Consider the following 20,982-nt stretch of genomic DNA (forward strand, 5'->3'; position numbering starts at 1 on the left):
TAGTGACAAATGTGCAGATTCGTTATTCAATGTTCAAAACATCTTGGGATTTAACCCTGAGACGTTCAGACATGCCATGGTAACTTCTTAAAAGGTCACACAGTGTGAGGCTATCAGTCAGTCTTCAAAGTATTTCAGGGCCCCATCCTTTAACTCTTCTTATCCAATTCATGGGTAGTCCAGAATCACATGTAAAACAGCAACATAAGACTCCAAAGATAACCTGCCCCTTAACATTGCAGAAATTGGTTGTTTCCAGTCTTCACCCGGTCCAGTCAGTCCCACGGTTGGCATTTTCAAAGATGTCGTACAAGCCCCCAAAGCAGAAAAGCTTCATGTGTGATTTTTCAGTCAGTAGCATTACTTCATCATTGCTTCTAGGCTTTTTTATTCTGCCTTGCTTAAAACCCTGTTCCATGTCCTTTCTAGTCCAAAGGAATTAGGATCCTTTGACTTCTGTCCAAGCACTGTTCCATAACTTCAACCTGACCACATGTTTCACAGATATTGTTCCTGTTGTACCTGTAATTGTACTGGATGAGATAACTTTTCTAATTATGAAAACCTGCAGAAGATTCTGCATGGACGTTTCTCTTAGCAGCAAACAAAAGGTCTGTTTTCACCACTTTTAGGTATGGTTGTAAAATTCATTATCTGTCTGTCACACACTAGGACTCCAATTTAGCACGTATGAGTTACTGCAATGCCAGTCTAATCAACTTACCGTATGCGAGAAATTATTTTAAAAAGAAAATACTGAACTGCGTCAAGAAATTTTTAAAAAGGCATTGTCCACTACAGTAACTGATATGTACTACAAAGATAGAATATATTTTAAGTGATTTTTAAAAAATAAACTAATAAGAGAATTAAAAAGACAAGTCACTAAATTAATAAATTAGGAAGTAAACCTATTTCAAAAATAAGATTTCACATGAGGAATGATTTATTTTGACATGGTTAACTGGTTTTCTAGTCAGTAACTTTCAGCTCCACTTAGCATCAAACATACCTTTCTCAATTTCTTCTTCCTCACCATCCTGAAATTCAAAGAATAATCAAATGTAAAATGAATTCAGATAAAACTGGACTTTAACAATTGTACAGACTGTTGTAATTTAAATAATACCAATACTAGGGCTTATTTAGAGAAATGTGCCACATTAGTGGTATGTATTATTTTAGAGAAGGAAACGAATAATAATTAAACTAATAATTGTATTTAATTATTCAAAATTAGTTTATGTAATCAAAGTCTTAGTCATAAAAAATACCTACAAATAAAAAGACAGACCTGATTCTTTAATATAACTTAATTTAAAGGCACTCGTAAGAATATATTACTGAAAATAGTACCAGCCTATACATATGCACTGTTAAGGGTTTGAATGCTTTTTGATAAACAAAACAAAACTAACTTTTTATACATCTCAAAAGTGAAAAGCATAACTTTAATTATGGTCAGTTTCAAGGTATTAAGCTGTTTTTCTGTGAAAAATTAATTCAATGTTGTTATATACACACTTTATAGTGTGCCATCTTAAAAGCAATTAACCCATAAAATTAAAAAAATTTATAATCTCTAACTTTTAATCTAAAACTAAACCTATGCCAGCTCGAAATCAAGACCATCTCAAAGGTAAAAAGCTTTATTCTACTAAGCAAGCACTCTGAAATTCAATAAATAAATTCATATGCCAAAACAGAGTTAATGCTTCCCCATATATAATACCAACAACAATAGGTCAGGTAATAAGTACCGTAATCCTAGTAACAGAAATTTTTAATATTTTAAGTTTTGCTTTATAAATGAATGCTGAGTGGAAGAAGACGGAGTCTTAGGCCAATTCCTTCAAAACTGAGTCTACTTCAGAATCTCCTGCAGAGTTAGACTGTGGTGTCTGATTTGGGAGTGGAGGCCATTAATCAGAAATACTTTAAATGGCAGACTTTTTAGACTCCTACAAAAGCATGCATTCCACTGAGAATCTAAAAATGAATCAATCAACCTATGGACAACAGATCTTTGACAAAGAAATGAAATCTATTTTGGGTGAATATATACCTACTTTTAAAAAATGGTGCTGGCAAACTGTTTCTGCAAATCTATTTGCAAAACACTGAAACAAGACCCATGACTCACATCATATTCGAAAGCAAACTCAAGATGGATCAAGGACTTTGGAGTAAAACCTAAAACTATTGTTGTTGTTGTTATGTGCTGTCGAGTCGCTTGCAACTCATAGCGACCCTATGTACAACAGCCCTAAACTCCGCTCTGTCCTGTGCCAATTGCACTGTCTCTGACACTCCCATTCCAATTATCCCAGTCACCGAATCAACCCACCTCATAGAGAGCCTTCCTCTCCTGCGCCATCCCTCCACCCTCCCAAGCATGATGTCCCTCTCTAAGGACCGGTCTCTCCTCACAACATGTCCAAAGTATGTTAGACGGAGCCTAAAACTATTAAGGACATTAAAAAAACTGAGGCAAATTCAGAAACTATAATCCTTGGTATAAAAGGACAATCACTAGTCCATTTTACAAGAATGTCTACTCTAGACTCATTGTAGAAACGAAACCTATGGGCAGGCCAAGTGTGCCCAGCAAAAAAGGAGCCCCTGACACATGTTCCCACTTACAGAGATCTCTCCCAATATTAACCAGGCCTCTAGTATAGAGATGGGTTTACAACAGTGCATATAAAGTCATTATAATATAGATCAACAATTAAAAAAAAAACCCAAACAACCAAAAACAACCAAAGATCACATTCAGATGGCCAAAGAACACATCAAGAAATGCTAAAGATCTTAGTTATTCTCACTCAAGTGAGGGAGCAGAGATAAGCAAATCAATATTATCAATCCTCTCTTTCTTGCTCTCATTTCCATGGAGTCAGAATTCACTGATAAATAACTCTCCAGAGGGTTTTCAGAGGCTGTAAATCACACAAGAAGAAACTGTCCATCTTTCTCAAGTTGAGCTGCTGGTGGATCTATCATCGCCATCAAAGCACAGAAGCAAAAAATACAACAAGAAAATAACAAATGTTGGCCAGGGTGTGGAGTAGAACTCTCATAAGGTACTAGAGAGAATATAAAATAGTGCAACCATTACAGAAAGCAGTTTGGTGCTACCGTGTTCCTACTGGTACCCACGAAGTTGACTTCAACTCAGTGATCCTGTGAACAATAGGTCGGAATTTTGCCCTATCTGCACTACCCTCATGATTTCTTTTGTTCCCTCATGATTTCTGATACACTCAAACTCATTAGAAAGCTGGAAACAGAAATATAATTTGACCTAACAATCCTAATACTAGATGGAAACAAATCAACTGTTCATTAATGAACAAATGGCTAAATAAACGAAGGTACATTCAAGGAATGGAAAATTAAATTTACACAATTATTAAAATTTGTAAAATACTGTACAACTTGGATTAATCCAGAACAAATTATGCTGAGACATACAGTTAATCACAAAAGAACAATTATAAGATTTCTATTATAAAAAGGCAAGGAATGTTTACACACAGATTTATTAGCTCAAGTTTAGAGGGTTAACAAAGATGGGAAGGGAGAGAGACAAGAGCTAAAATTAAAAAATAAGCTAGGAGAAGGATAATAAAGCAAGGGGTTGATTAGACCATGTAATTAATTAATTATATTAATTAATAACAACTAATATTAAAAACCAAAAAGCTTATGAATGACTGCATGAAAAACCACTGGGGGGAAAAACTTCCTAATTCCAAAAATGAATTTTAAATGGCTTTAAGTTGAAAAATAAATGATTCAATCAGACAATGGCTACTTGTATTACTTATAGAACATTTATCAATATCTATAATCATTTTCACATTACAATGACAGAACTGAGTTGCGACTGGCTGATGCAGGACTATATGGCTCACAAAGCTAGAACATTTACTATCTAGCCTTTTAGAAACAATTTACCAATCCATGCTATGTAGGTTAACGAACTCAAGTTTTGTATATTGTGCTTTCTTAACCCCCCTCCCTTTTTCTTGTTAATAAAGTGTTTTTTGTTTAAAAGCTGAAAAAACAAAAAAAAAACCCCTCAAGTTTCCTCAACAAATAAAACTGGGAGGTGTGTGGGGAGAGAGGGAAGGAAAATCTATAGCTCAAAAATGACCCAACAGAAGTTTCTTGTAATTACAATGACAGATTTTATTTGAATATTTATTCAAACAAAAACTATAAAAATTCTCCGCATAAGCATTGAAAAACAAGGAACTAATGAAATAGCATGCAAAATGGATGACCCGGGAGGACATTATGCTGAGTGAAATATCTCAGTCACAAAAGGATAAATATTGCATAGGCCCACTGTTGTAAAATGGGGCTGACACTGGGGTTGAGGGAAGACAGAAAAGGAGGGGAGGAATGATTATATTGCATTGAAACAGATGATGAGATCTGTTTAAAAGGGACATATGAATGGGTTTTCTTGTCATTACAGAAGTCCAGAGTGAAGGCTGCATAGTGGAGTGGACTTGGGGGAAAGGACTGCATAACAATGAAAGAGTTTTTCCTTTTTAAGGAGAAGAGTGACTTGGCAGGGAGGGGATGGGTAGGGAGAAAAGTGCGATAATAATGAATGACTGGAAACCCTAAGTCGCTGTAAACTTTCATTAACATTAATTTTAAAAAAATACAGAAGAAAAAAAAAGAGGTCACTGGAAGCAGATTTACCCAGTGCAATGTATTATTTGATTTCTTGACTACTATTTCTATGGATGTTGATTTTGGATTCAAGTGAAATAAAAGCCTTGACAAGAGAAAAAAAAATTCTCTGCATATTGAACATTTGAATATTAACAGTTTATCTGACAGTCATAAAAAATATTGTGGACTCCTTATATTAGGAATGATAATGTAAAAAAATTCCCTTTGACATATACTAATTTTTTTTAAGTGAAACATGTTTGTGTTTCATTTCAAAGTAACAGAGCAAGGAGAAAGTGAGTGGTGGTATTTTTGAAATGAAGAGTAATAATGAGTTGATAAAAGCTGAGGGACAAGTACATCAATATATTCACATTAAGCATTAATTATAAGCATTAGAGCATAATGGATCTTAGATGCTTTTATGTTTCCAGACACATTTTTTAGAAAAAGGGAAAAGTCCTTTTACCTAAAGAAAACTAAACAGGTAACTTCCCTGTTTTTCAATAAATCATGATTAAAATCTTGTCCCTTGATGAGAGTAACTGTTTCTGTCACTATTGGGAGAGAAGGGGAGCGAAGTCATCTTTAGCACATAATATGCTTACTTTTGCAAAAAGACACCCAAATTTTTTAAGATATTTTACTTTAAACTGCCAAAAATATCTTGTTATATATGAAGTGATTATGTAAATAAAAATATTTACCCAATTCTCAAATTATAGCCCCTGATGGGAGTTTTACCTGCTATAAATAACATAAGGGGTTTCACTACATCTGTATCCAAATCAGTTAACCAGTGATTTCTCTGATTTTAAGAATTAATCTTCCTCATTTGTCTTTATCATTCGGAAATGAAGGTACTCAGAAGAGCATGAAGGACAAGTCTATAAAACCTGGCAGGCAGTCCTAACATTTCCTCTCATGTATTCTAAGTGATCAGAAACATTTCTCACAGAAATGCATTTTCTGCCCATTGCAAAAAACACAAAGAACCAATATATAGACTCAAAGAATTTCAAAGACAAGAAAGAAGAGGAAAAGCAGCATGGCTGGCGGCAATCAGCCAAACAGTCCTCAAGCAGGAGACTCTCTATGCACTCTCATAGGAAATACTATAGAGGGAGTAACAGATGGGGGGTCTATTTTTATTTTTTTTCCCTAAATCCAGTGAACAAAGTGAACCTCTATTTCTATTTTAAACTATACCATTTATTAAAGCACAAATGACAAGTTCTTGGTCACAAATAAGGAAAAAGAAAAAACAAAAGCCAAACTACAGAAATTAAGCTACAAATATTTTGCTGTTGCTAGTAGTAAATTTTCCTTTAAAAGCATACATGTTAAAAAAAAATTAAATATATATGTAATATATGAGAGAAAAAAATTTCATAATACCTCTACTACCTCAAGGATATCAATATCTTTAGTTATTAATTTTATTTTTTTTAACATAGAATGTAAAAGATTGGTAATCAAGAGTTATATTTTACAAAAAAGGAAAGTTTACTTTTCAACCAATGACCTACATATATATCAATATTTCAATATTAAATTTAAGGCAATTCAAAAACTATGAAGTAAAAATATTAAATTTCTTTTCAAAGCCTTTCTCCCACCCTTCCCCCAAATCAAATTCATAGTAATAAATGTGAACTTACATGTGCTGTTAGGAAGGTATCATCTTCACCTTCTTGAGCTCCAATTTCCTAAGTAAAAGGGTGTACAATAGCTTTGCTTTACAAAGTATCTGAGTAATAGGAAATGCTTTTATGCTCATACATGATTATGATTTACTTCATATTTTATACCTTGTCTATGTATACTAAATCAATTCTGAATAATTTAGACTATATATTTCATGCCAACATAAGTTAGTCCTAATGCTAGAGAATAAAAAAAAATACCATTCTTGTGTCTCTCATTAGTTAGACTAATTAGGCTTGATAGAAGGAAAGTGTTTTAGTATAAAATCTAACATAACTGACAGTGATTCCTTATTCCACCAACATTCTTAAGATGGACTACAGTCCTCCAAAGGGACACAAATGGTCTATTTTCATTAAAAAGAATATAGTCAGTCCATAGTATCCAAGGGTATTAGTTCCAGGATCCCTTTGCAGAAACAAAAATCTGAGGATGTTCAAGTAATTTCAATTAATATGGGATAGTATTTGCATATAAATGTCAAACATCCTCTCATATACTTTAAATCCTCTCTAGATTGTGTATAATACTTAATTTAAATACTATGTAGCACTTTTAATTTCCTGTTAGCCTTTGAAGAATTACCAACCAAAATTTTCACCTGCAGTTGGCAGAGACCTGGTTATATTATAATAATTATATACTTTAAAATTAAACATTAATAACTTTCCCACCCTTGACAATAATGAAATAAATGCAAATTAACCATGTATAGTGAAATAAATTCAAATTAACCATGTATAACTACTAAAGTATCAAAAAGGGATCGCAGAGGAAAGAGGCAGAAGAACCTACCACCAGGTAACGTTGACAAACTCAGAGTAAAAGTAATCCATTAATTTATAATTGGGTAGGGAAAAAATTAAATGTTCAAAATTTAAAGAAGTGGCTATTAAGCACAGTAAACAGTCTAATAAATCATGGTGTAATACACCAGAAATTATGAATTTATTATGGTAACTTACATGAAAATATAAATATCAACTTCCACTATAATTATACCATGTAAAAAATGTACAAAATGGAAGATAATTAGAAAGGTCACCATAGGTGGTAGGATTCTGGGTGATTTCGTAAATAACTGTTATATTCCAAGACTTCCAAATAACTAGGCAAAATACTTATTATTTAAAAACTTAATTTATCTGGATCATGTTTTAAAAAACTGGCTAAACACCTGACTTTCGACGTCCTCTTTGTCTATATCTTCTATTGCTTCTGTCTCTATTAATTCATGAGCAATCTTGTTCTCTTCTTCAGAAAGTAATTCCTTGGATAGCACATTGTCTTCTTCATTTTCTCCAAACTCTTCAGAGTCCTTTAATTCGTCATTTTCATCTTGTTCATGTGCCTCTTGATTCTCCAATTCACAGTCCTTTTAATGGCAAGAAAATTTGGTACAACTAGAGGCAAAGTTGTGTAGACTATCCACCAAATGTTTCTGGTATTTTACTTATCTACGTGTTTTAAAGCTTATTATATTTTTTTATTATCCACTTAACTAAAGTTCTTACATATTAACTGTGTGAAATACAAAGGTCATTCAACCATTTTCAAACTTCCTAAGATGAAATATACAAAACTGAACTGCTAATTAGATACTCTCAAACTTCAATTATCTAATATTCAACCCATATTCTAAGAGCTATGAAGATCTGGATTCTGAGAAATAACTTGATTTCTCCATGTGCTATAGTTTAACTTCACAGACTTTAGTAGGAGTCTTGGCCCATTATAGCAAATGTTATTTCTAACCAATAGTAACAAATTCTAAACTGCCACATAGATGTCTGTTCTTTGGAAATATGCTAAATCCAAATTCAAATATTTAACCTGAAATCTAGCCCTGTACTGTGACACAATACCAATTAAGCAGAGAAACATCAGTTGGGATTGGATTTAGAAAGGAAGAAAAGTCTGTCTGCCTCAAGTTTACATTACATGTTATTTAACAGTCACAATCTGCTTAGTTTTTTCTTCAACTGCAGAGCAAGGACTGAAAGCTGTGAAAATTCTTTCCTAATCTTACAGGAAATCAGGGATGAATTGCATTGGGAAAGTCAGCTGTGAGGGACCTCTCAAGAGTACTGAAGTGCAACGACGTCAGGCTGGAGACTAAGGTGCGCCTCATCCAGGCTTTGGCCTTTGCAATTACGTGCTATACATCGGAGAGTTGGACAGTCAATAGGGATGAAAGAAAGAGAATTGATGCCTTTGAGTTGTGGTGCTGGAGAAGAGTGTTGAATAGACCATGGACTGCTAGGAGAATAAACAGGTTTGTCCTGGGGAGGGTGAAGCCAGAATGCTCCGTGGAGTCAAGGATTCTGAAGCTTCGTATGACATACTTTGGGCATGATGCAAGGAGGGACTGGTCCTTGGAGAGGGACATCATGTTTGGGAGAGTGGAGGGGCGGCATAGGAGAGGAAGACCCTTGATGAGATGGATCGATTCTGTGAGTGGAGTGGTGGGAATAAATGAGTTTGAGACAGCGAGGTTGGCACAGGATAGAACGGCGTTTAGGGCTCTTGTACATCGGGTCGCTATGAGTCGCAACGACTCAATGACACATACCAACAACAACAACAATCTTACAGTAAATCTAGATTTTAAAAGGTCTCTGAAGTAAAAGGAGGAAACAACAAGCTATGATTCATAGCTGAATTGCACTGAAGAAACAAATTTCTACTTTGGGACATGGGCAAAGACAAAAGAATGTTGATTATTTTGAAGTGCGCAATGTTTGAAGAGTAAGGTTGGTTTAAGCAACAACTTCACAGTAAGAATGGGGAAATGTTATAGGTTAAAAATGGAACAGGTAACTGTAAAATAGTGGAAGAGATGTAAATTAAGAATTAATAAAGAGCTGACATTAAGGACAAAGTGTTAATTTTAACCATTCATTTATCCATGGAAATAATTCCCCTACTATTCAGCTACATAGGTATCAAATTATCTTTACCCAACATTACTTTTTTTGTTAGGTTTTTTTTTTTTAATTTTTTATTATTACTTTGTGTCTGTGTACCGTCAAATCGGATCTGACTGGTTCAGGAGGAGACTGTCCCTCCTTCTCCAGCAGAGCATCCTGTGGTTTTGAACTGCACACCTCTGGGATTGCAGTGCAGCTTCTTGCCCTAGGCCACCAGAGCACCCCAACATTACTTTATAAATTCCAAAGTCACTAACCTTGGGAGACAGTGAAAATAGATCATTCTGGTTTTATCAAATATCTCATGTATTCTGAGATATTTGAGAAAGAAAAGACAAAGAGAGAGAAAGAAAGAGACTTTTCTACAAGAGTTTTGTTCCTCCTTTAACTAGACATTATGACTGCAGAAGATAACTAAAGAAAATAAGAACAGAGGAACAAAATAGAAAGACTATCAGAGTTTAAAAAGGCTTAAACAAAGGCAGATTATAGGCATAAAATCATCAACCTTCACGGACTATCAGTAAATAGTCCCTAAAATGATCACATTTCAGAGTTAACTCTTCAATCAAATACTCCCTTCTCTCAGTCAGTCCTGGAAGTACACAGCAAAAAAAGTGTGAAGTATGTAGTAAGACATTCTGGAGGGTGTGTGTATGTACAGATGTAGGAAGTGGGAGAAATGCCTGAATAGGCATGAGCTGATTTCATGGTGAAGCTCACAGAAACATTATACTATGGATCAGTATACAGAAGGGCATATGTATTGGTATGAATATATACAATTTAACTAAAACCATGATCATTAAATAATTTCTATAAATGCCTCAACACTTAGGACTTAAGGATCATTTAAAAGAGTGAGTTAATTTTCATGAAAATAAGACTTAAACAAAAATTCCAGCTACAATAAAAAAATAACTTGTTTCTAGATGGCTACCATATAAAATTGCCATGATCTCAATTAAAATTAGATACTGTGTTTTTCTAGGTGTTCAGTTTAAGACTGCTTATTTATTTTTAAAGACAAAACAATTCTTTAATTTGATCTCTACCAGAGATTAAATTCTTTAATTTTGTCTCTCCATTTTGAGGACCATATTAATTTAGGTTCTGTATATGATATGCTAAAGTTATAAAAGCAATGGACAAAATTAAATATTTACTGATGAACCAACATATTAAACTTCCTCTAGCTATTTCCCTGTACCCTATGGCAAAGATTTCTATAACAATGCCTAATGATGATTAATTTTAGTATTATGTTTTATTAACATTATAATACTTCTCAATTATTAAAGTCAATGACATTTTATCTATATACTTTAGTGTCTACAGTTCAAGAAAAATGTATGAAATTTATCTTGCAAATTCCTAGGTCCAAAATAAGCCTTCACCTGAGTCCATTTATACTTTACCTTGACAAAGGCATCATCTTCTACAGAAACATCTCCACTCAACTCATCTGTTTCTTGCTTTTTACCTGTGAAAGAAGGAAAATGGGCTAATAACCAATATTTTAGAACTTTAAGATAAGAAAACATGCTTTCTACTCCCAATTTATCTGACAAACCTAATGCTGTTTAAAAACTACCAGGTCTAAGCTCTCCCACAAACAAAAGCTTTATTAGCAATGTCATACTGCTTTACTAAAATACCTAAGTTGGGCAAATAATAAATCCTATGCAATAACACATCATCTTAACTGATTTGACATATTTGGCACATTTTTCTTCTCACCACTGGAATTCTCCATCTTCTACTCTCCATGAAGTAGCAGCACTTTTCAAAGATACATACTATCTTTCTGTATCTATACCTGGATAGTTGATAGCTAAGTTCAAGATCCATATCCTTCAGAAAGCCTTTTCTAAGTTTTTACAACTAGCTTTCCCCAAAATAAAATTTTCCTTTAAATCTACACTTTATAATCTATCACTTTATTATTGTTATTATAATTATTACCTTGACACAAATGGTTTTAAAATACATTCTCCCTTTCCATGTAAAGAAGAAACTCCTTAAGCACCGTGACTACTTACATGTTGATTTACTATTCCTCTCAAAAGCCTACAAAGTGCTAAATATGACCAAGTTTAAATTAAAGGACCAGAAGTAGTGACTTTAGATGAAAAACAATTTTGGACTGCCAGACAGACTTAGAGAGTACCCTGCACTACCCTCATCTTCAATATCTTAATTTCATAAGTAGAACTAAAAGTTTTTTACCATTTCATATTACTCCCCAAAAGCCTACTTAATAATCAATACTAAAAATGTCGATAAATAACAGATTCCAAAACTTTATCAATTTTTTTAAAATTCCTAAAGCCACCTTATCAACTTTTCTTTTGCTCAAAACGGCACTGACAAAGCTTACTACTTTTACCTCATAAACTGAGTTTATAGTTTTTATATGACAGTCATCTCTTTTCTAGTCTGTTCACCAGCCCTATCTTTAGCTACTCCCAATTCAAACCCACTTTATTTAATCCAATTTGTTAATGAGTGATAAAAATGGAAACAAGATACCAGTCCTTCCAGGTATCTGGAAAAATACTAAAAGTTGAGATTATAATTGCTATCATTATGTTCTATTACCAAATTCAAGTTGTATATGAAAATTTGGCACATCCAAAAAAAGTCTATGTGATAACTATACAACATAATGTTCAATATTATGCTGTTGAACTGTACATGTAAAAAGAGTTGAAATAAAAATGTTTTACCATATACATTTTATCATTAATGAAAAAAATTTTATAATTTTACCCTACTGTCTAAAATCAGAACTTACAAGGGCAGGACTAAAGAGGGCTTGTTCATCATAAAGTTTATTACTATATTAAAGACAATAATATATTCCTTGTCTGGGAAACAAACCTCTGTTGGATGGGACAAAATTCATTTAGAAAAAGTTCAATACTAAAACTTCAAAGTGTTTTGCTACATTTCAGGGGAAGTTTATTTTTTTATTATTGTGTGTGTGTGTGTATTTTCGTGTGTGTGTGTGTGATCAAATCGGATCTGACTGGTACAGGAGGAAACTGTCCCTCCTTCTCCGGCAGAGCACCTTGTGGATTTGAACCACATAGAGAAGTTTATTTTTTAAAAAATATAGGTCCTCCTCTCTAAACATACTACCAAAAACTTACTAGGGGAGATCTTCTTTGGGACATTTCCAAATACTACTTACTTCTTAACTATAAGCTGCTTTATATTTGCAAATTATCTTTTTTTCTGGAGGGGTGAGAAAGGGGTTGGGTTTTTTCTAAGCATGCATAAACAAGGTATCACAACAAAAAGTTGACAAAGAGAGATTAAGCCATTGTTATAGGGTTCAAAGCTAGTAAACCGTAATGTCAGAAATAAAAGCTAAGATTTCAGTCCTAAATTCTTTTCACTACATCTTATTGTAACCTATTTTGTAAGCAAACCAATATAAAATTTATTTTTAATATAAAGAGATATTATCTTTAAAATTACAGCCCTCAAATATATAGACAAACTACATATATACTATCCTCATACCCAAGCAACTTTGCTTTTACTTTACTCCAGGAAAATAAAATTATCCTTCAGCAATGAAACCTACTGTAGGCATGCTGTTAGAACAGACTAGACCCTGGAGGAGGACGTTAAGCTTTGGCAGAGAAAGGTCAGTGAAAAAGACAGAGACCATTAATGGAGGGCACAATGGATGCAACAATGGGCGCAAAATTTAGCAATAATTGTGAAGACAGGGAAGGACTGAATAGCATCTCATTCTGTTATATATAGGGCTGCTATGAGGAAAAAGTGACTTGATGGTGCCTAACAACAGTAACAACACAAATACCAACAGTCACTACTTCTGCTTAAGTGGCATCTACAGGCTAACCTCTAATACTGTAACTGTGTCCTTCTACTGTTCATAGGGTTTCAATACCCTTGATACCAGCAGTCAGGAAATCAGAAGGTATACTGCACTGGAAATGTCTGTAATCAAAGACTTCTCCAAATTACTGAGGAGCAATTATGTCAGTTTGAGGACTAAGGTGCATCTAACTCAGGCCTTGGTCTTCTCAATCACTTGGTATGCTGCCAAGGGCTGGAAAATTAATAAAAATGACCGAAGAACTGATGCCTTTGAGCTGTGATGTTAGAGAAGAGTACTGAATATTTCATGGATTGCCAAAAGAAAAAAATAAATGTCTTGGAGAAAGTTCAGCCAGAATGCTCCTTGGAGGAAAAAATTATAAAGCTTCATTTTAAATACTTCAGGCATGTTACTAGGAGAGGCTATTCACTGGAGAGAGACTCGTCCTTGGGATGGTGGAGGAACAGCAAAAGAGAAGACCCTCAACCAGATGGATTGTCACAGAGACTGCTAAAATGTGTACAAAGACTGAGGATAGCACAGAATAGGACAGGGTTCAAATCTGTTGTTTCTGAGGGTAGCTATAACTCATACACAACTTGACAGTACCTAACAACAGCAACACAGGCCAACCTCTGTGTTAAGAGTTGTATATACACTAACAAATTTTCTTTTCATAAATATTATGAAACTATTATCCCTATTTATAAAAGACTCTCAAGCTACAAAATGAGTCCGATTTCAAAGCTGGTAAATGATAGTTCTGTAATTCAGACACAGGCCTCAACATTCATAAAACTATAAACTTATAGGTCTTAACAGATGCCAGTTGTTTTAAAATGTTGTCTCTTTTAACATAAATTTTTTTAAAAAGCCTAGTCTATAAAAATTTTAAATGAGAGACTTAGTAGTGCTAACAAGAGGCAGAACAAAGGTTCACTGTAAGGTCTAACTGTGCTGTTCCGCAAGAGAAGTAGCACATAACAGCACTAAACTTTTACTAATATTAGTTTTCTAAACTTAAAAATTATGAGGACAATCTCTTTGAATATACAATAATGAAACTTGGCAACAACTATTTTTATTTCTTCTATAATTAATAACTTTGGGCTTGTTTATACACACTGAATTTTTCCTTTTTTAGAAAAGTATTACCCAGCTTTATGAAATATACCTTACATTAAAAATACTATTTATTCCAAAATCTAACAAAATGCTTACAAAGCTTTGTCATCAGTGGATATTCAAGTAGGAAGTACTTTCTGACAGACAATGAATTACGTTCTAAAGCACATAAACAATAAAGAAGCTCTAGATTTCTCTTCAACCTTCACTGGAACAAAGGTTGTGTTGTTAGATGTCAAAGGTAAGAGGTAGCCAGCCAGCTTCTGTCAGTAAGAATAATCAACTCTTGTACTGACATCACAAACTGTATCTACAAATGGCCAGCTTCTGTGACATCATAAACAAAAAAATCTCCTTAAATTCCAGGAATTAACACTATCTTTAGCACATTTTTGTGTCATTTTCATTTTTGTCCCCTATGCTATCAAAGCTCTAACTCCATATATTCAACCATTTTTACCTCTTCAAGGGAACCTGGTATGCACTTCTGATATATGAATTAGCCCTAAAGTATTAGCAACAAAATAACTAAGTAAAAGTTGAATACAGAAAGTTAGTAAGTTTACTGCTTTGAAGAACAAAACTGGGAAATAAACTGGGCAGTTGAGAAAGTCTAATAACAAAATTAAAAAAGAAGCAAAATTATCTTAAACTATCAACTAGTGGCAGTTCAAATCTCCCAATTGTTCCGGAGGTGAAAGATGGGCAATCTCTTCCCCGGCAATTTATACAACCTTTATAAACTCATTAGAGGGTCAGCTATGACTTGATGATACATAACAAATAAAAAAATTATCTCTGTATTTACATCCGAATATCCACAGGGAGTTGCATCACTAACCCAAATGTCAAGCCTCTCTAGCAGTTAAAAACCATCAGCAGCTCTGAGGAAGAAATTTCCTGTGTGATTTACAAGATCTAAAAACCTGCTGGAGGGCCAACTATGAGTTGGTTCCAATTAAATGGCAATGAGTGAGTGATTCAGAGTAACAGGACTGCTATGCAATGCCACACAAACTAAAGTATATGGTATGTGGCCTAACTCCTGGAAATGCAACACTGAGGCCCTTTTCCTGTAATTTGTGATAGGTGCATATAATTGATTCATTAAGTCAATAAAGTCTACCCTTCTTAAAGCACTGTTCAACTTTATTAGTGTTTTGTGATCTCACCAATAAAAAATGAATTCTTATTTTTCTCTCTTTCCTGCACAAAGTATTTTACATGGGTTGATAAAAAGACCCCTAAATATGAAGTGAAGCCTAAAGTTCTTCATTTATACTACTTTAGGGAAAGCACACTATCTTCCACCATTAGAAAACTTTACCTGTCTTATCATAATCTTAAATTATACCATATTTGATAGCATAAAGCAACTGTCAAAGAGTGCTTTGATGACAAATATGATCAACTAGATATAAGTGCACAGGGTAAATGTAGTTTTAGGATTTAAATAAAAAGAGTATGAAGAACTTGGAATTTGGGAAAATAAAGAGGACATAACAATTTTAAAGTTGGGCAATATTCCAGTCATGATTATGCAGCTTTCCAACACAGCAACAGCTTAGGAGAAAAGGATGATGCAATGATTCTGGTGTTTTAAAAAGTATACTTATCAATATGTATGGGAAGTTACCAACACTGTTGAAGAAGGCACCCAAAAAGACAGAATGAGCAATGAGTTCTGTGACACCAGCAGGACTGGGATTTGAGGTTGAGGTGAAAAATTTAACTGAAATCTTCATGCAAGATTATGCCATTTCAATCAAATGCCCTTACTGATATTTTTAGTATACTACAAATATTTCTGCTTAATTAAAAAATAATACAAGCCTCAAATAATAGAGTAATAATCACTGATATGTTTCCTACAGAGAAATTAAAATAGGGACCAAAATAGATTTTTTTATTATTATTATTTTGAGTGTGTACCGTCAAATCAGGCCTGACTGGTACAGGAGGAGATTGTTCCTCCTTCTCCAGCAGAGCATCTGGTAGATTCGAACCACACACCTCTGGGATCGCAGTGCAGCTTCTTGCCACTAGGCCACCAGAGCTCCCTCAAAATAGATGTTTTCTTAAGGTTAAATTTTATATTGTCATTATAAAAAAATGATTCTTCAGTTCCTGGGCCTCCCAGGTGATAACGTCAGGTTAGAATGTTGGCTCTCCAAAGGGTTTTCAGAGGTAGTAAACCACACAAGGAAAAGATTGTCCAACTTTCTTAGAGAAGCTCTGGATTTGAACTGAGTACCTTTGGGTTGGCAGCATAACTCCTTACCACTAGGCCACCAGAGCTCACTGTTTTGTGCCATCATGTCGCTTTCAACTCACAGCAACCCTATGTATCACAGCTTGGAATCCTGCTCTATCCTGAGCCAACCTTACTGTCTCTAACACATCTACCCCCATTATCCAGTCACTGAGTCAATCTATCTCATCCAGGATCTCCCTCTCATACCCTGTCCCTCTGCCCTCCCAAGCATGGCATCCCTCTCCAAGGACTGGTCCCTTCTTGCAACATGCCCAAAGTATGTCAGACGGAGCTTCAGAAACCTTGCCTCCAGGAAGCAGCAGTTTCACCCTCTCTAGGACAAACCAGTTTGTTCTCCTAGCAGTCCATTCAATACTTTTCTCCAGCACCACAGTTCAAAGGCATCAATTCTTCTTCTATCATCCCTAGTCATTATCTAGACTTATGATGCAAGTAATTGAGAAGACCATGGCCTGAAACAGACACATTTTAGTCTTCAGACTGACATAATTGCTTTTCAGTATTCTGTAGAGGTCCCTGACAACAGATCTTCCCAGTGCAATTTGTCTTGCTGGTAACAAGAGTTTTAACTGTGGAGCCAAGCAAACTGAATCTCAATCTCTTCACTGTCTATCATGATGCTACCAATCGGCCCAGTAGTGAGACTCCTTATTTTCTTGATGTTGAGCTTCAAGCCACACTGAAGGCTACAGTCCTTGACTTCTGCTTCAAGTGCTTCCAGGTCCTTCTCAGTTTCAGCAAGCAAGGTTGTATCATCTACATAATGCAGGTTGTTGATGAGTCTTCTTCCAATCCTGATGCACATTCTTCCTCATACAGCCCAGCCTCCCAGATGATCTGTTCTCCATAGAAATTGAAAAGGCATGCAGACTTCCCGATTTGAACCATGCTGTGTTTCCTTGCTCTGTTCTGACAGCTGCCACTTGGTCCGAGGATAGCTTTCACATAAGCAAAATCAAATGTTCCGGGATTCTCAGAGTAGCTATAGTTTGTTTTGATGCACACAATCAAATGCTTTGCACAGTCAATGAAACACAGGTAGACATTCCTCTAGTACTGTGCTTTCAACCAAAATCCATCTAACAACATTAGCTGTAATATCCCTATTACCACAGCCTCTTCTAAACCTGGCCTGCACACCTGGCAGTTCTCTGCTGATGTGCTCTTCCAGTCATTTCTGGAGCTCACTAAGGCTAATGTTTAAAAAGATGGCAAATATGCAACAATGTATGGATAGAAATGCAAAGTCTCTGTAAACTGTCAGTAAAATTAAAAAAAAAAAAAGGTATCAAATGGCATGCAGTATTAATTCATAAACTTTTCTAAGCATATATCTAAAGGACCTCTTCTACTATATTGAGTAGTGCGTTGTACTGCCAACAAAAAGGTTGGCAGTTCAAATCAACCAGTCATTCCTTGGAGGAAGGATGGACAGTCTTCTCCCACAAAGATTACCATCTCAGAAAGCCAATGGAGAATTGCAGCGTCAGCCTCCAACCAATGGCAGAAGATTAGATAGATCTATAACAAAGTCTATGCTAGGCATTACAGGACAGAAATAAAAAACTCAGTTACCTTGCCCTCAGAAATCTGTCAGCCTAGCAAGCACTCAACACATATGAGAATTCTACATCACAGTCTTTGCAAATGCTTGAGTTCTAATTACAGAGCTCCTTAACATTATTTACAGTTGTACATAAAAAGGGAGAAAAAAAATTATAATAGTTACGGGAAATTTTACCCAATACACCTATAATTATAAATATACTGTTATCATCTGTAAAAAAAAACAGGCATCAGATCTACGGTAAAACCTGTATCTTCAAATTACACATTTCTATAGAATGGAAACCAGACTTTACACAGCCTTTCTATTTCAAACCTGCAAGTATTGCAAACTTCAACATCAATAAACAGTGTACTAATAAAATTCTGAATACAGTAACCACAAATAATTAGTAACTTTTGCTAAAGCTTTGAGTTGACTTTTAAAGGTTGGAAATTCAAAATAGAAACTTTAAATCTATAATCTCTAAATCAAGCTAATGAGGAGTGAGTTCTACCCGTTTAACCACTTTCTCATAACACACCCAAGTAAAAAAATAAATCTCACTGGGTTAAGTCTTCTTCTAAGCTATGTATTTAAAAACACATAGCAGAAGAACACAAAAAGGCTCCAGAAGAAAAAAATATTTTATGAAAGCATTAATTATTAATATCAAATCCACTAAAACATCATTAGTAGATTTTCCTGTAGTATTTTTTTAGATACAATATAAAAAAGTAGATTCCTTTTCCTATAATCTGTCCAAACATAATAATTTTAGCACAGAACCTAAGGAAATAGACCCCACATTTATATTTTTATAGAATGCAGTGTCCCACAAACCTCAGCAATTTTTCCAAATTTACTAAGGTGCTCTCACATTCATGGCACCAATCAACTTCTATTTGCTGATTTAAGATTATCATAAAAATTATTTTCTTTGGGGGAGGGGGTGGGCAGGGAGAAAAGTGCAACAATGAATGACTGGAAACCCTAGGTCTCTATAAACTTTCATTAAAATTAATTAAAAAAATTCTTTTCCTAAGGTCTTACCTCTCTACACCTGAGATGAACCCACTCTCACGTCTGAGGGTGTTTCTGTCTTAATAAACTTTTATGTCTTTAACTATAAAAAAAAATTCCTGATAAGCTACTCTATGACTGTCTCTAAGTGATCTCATTCTTTTATCTTTTCCTTATTTAACAATCTGTGCTGAAAACTAGCGAAAATGACTAAAGGTCTACATTTTCACTTGACTTCCTTATATGCTGTTTTAGTTGAAAATTTTTTTTAAATTCTTGGCTCCTGGATATAACTGCTAAGTTTCAGAGTTATTAAGAGTTTTATCTAGTACAATTTCCAATTTTACAATAGAAGAAAAGACTAACTGAAAGAAAATTGACATGATCAAAATGAAATTATTTTTAAGGTAGTAAAATAAAGATTTGACAAAAAATATAACTTAAACTAAAAATGAAATTAAACAATATTTCATTTTTTCAATTTTTGTATTTTAAAAACTTAATTTTATCTAGTTTTAATACATTTGCTTATAACAAGTTTCAATTCTCAAAATTATTTCTAAATTTGTTACTTTAAAATAATCCTTCTCAGAAACTAAATAAAACTAAGTTGTAAATTAGGGATTTACAGTATTTTCTTTATAATTCAGACTTTTCATAACAAAGTTAGAGGGGTTCATGTGTGTTCAGTGAGTTTACTCTGCCTATTAAAAATTATAATAGTTACAACGCCTAACACCTTAACATCTGAGTTAACATTTTAACATCTGAATTAAGGAAAAATTAAAGTTCAAATATCTTTATCATCCATAGAGAAATCCTGATATACCAGTAGATATACACATGTATGTGCACACACACACAAACACACAATGTAGTACACCAGGAAGATCTCTCTCTCCTTTTTTGGGGGGGAATATCTCTTAAAAACAGTAAGATAAATAGAAAAGAAACGATATATAGCAATTAAAAGCAGGTAAGAATCAAATGAAGTTTAAACAAAATAAACTCAAATTGGGAACCACAGTATCTATCAAACTATCATACACTGCTAATCAAAGGATAAGCCTCAGAACCAATTCAGCAAACATGTGGTTAAATTCCTGATGTACTAATTCCTGAGTTTTGCAGGGAAGTGTACCCATTTTGAAATAGCTTCTGCTCTAAACCTAGGAAAAAATGTATTTCAAAATGGTACAGTTACCTTAAAAGCAACATACTTTCAAGATATTTTTTATTACTTCTTTAATCTTCACCTCCATTCCTATCCCATCCAACAAATGATTTTTTCATCCTGAAATCGTCTTTTTCTTATGCAAAGAAAAAAAAGGGTGGGGGATCGAACTTCTTCAAACCTATGAAGACTCAAATGGTATTTCTCAGGTACCAAGAGTACCTAAGGTAACAATGTAGTATTTCCTTCTCTTCAATATGTTGTTGTTGTTAAGTGCTGTAGTCCACTCATAGCGATCCTATAAACAAAAGACCTGACACTTGTTATAACTTTAGTCCTTTCTCCAAGTTCATAGGATTTCCAGAGGTAAGCCATTTCGGAAGTGGATGCCACTCCTGCTTCCAAGTCTGTTTTAATCAGGGAGCTCCACCAAACACTGTCTGCCATGGGTAACCATTCTCGCATCTGACACATCAGTGTCACAGTGTTTAGCATCACAGCAAGTGGACAGACAAGGGCTAAAGTTAACAGTCAACCCTTTTTATTTATAGTGCAACCAATGTGGTCAGCAACAATTACAGTGGCATTTTTGCATACTTAATGCAGTAAAGGAAATTAAAACTTTTTTTTATTTTTTAATTTTATTTT

The 20,982-nt window shown here is 34.3% G+C and overlaps 1 protein-coding gene across 2 annotated transcripts in view; it reads right to left on the reverse strand.

The window, feature by feature from the left end:
* Window positions 1-20,982, reverse strand: part of SLTM (SAFB-like, transcription modulator) — a 44,938-nt gene that overhangs the window by 21,058 nt on the left and 2,898 nt on the right. For both annotated transcript variants that reach the window (XM_006902770.1, XM_006902771.1), the window contains exons 3-6: window positions 10,751-10,815; window positions 7,580-7,777; window positions 6,357-6,404; window positions 1,013-1,040 (exon numbers count right to left, since the gene is read on the reverse strand). In XM_006902770.1, the coding sequence (XP_006902832.1) occupies window positions 1,013-1,040; window positions 6,357-6,404; window positions 7,580-7,777; window positions 10,751-10,815 (339 nt within the window). The remainder of the gene's footprint in view (window positions 1-1,012; window positions 1,041-6,356; window positions 6,405-7,579; window positions 7,778-10,750; window positions 10,816-20,982) is intronic.

Source organism: Elephantulus edwardii, unplaced genomic scaffold (genome assembly GCF_000299155.1).
Source record: "Elephantulus edwardii isolate Elephantulus edwardi_28Jun2011 unplaced genomic scaffold, EleEdw1.0 scaffold00449, whole genome shotgun sequence".
Classification (NCBI taxonomy): Eukaryota; Metazoa; Chordata; class Mammalia; order Macroscelidea; family Macroscelididae; genus Elephantulus; species Elephantulus edwardii.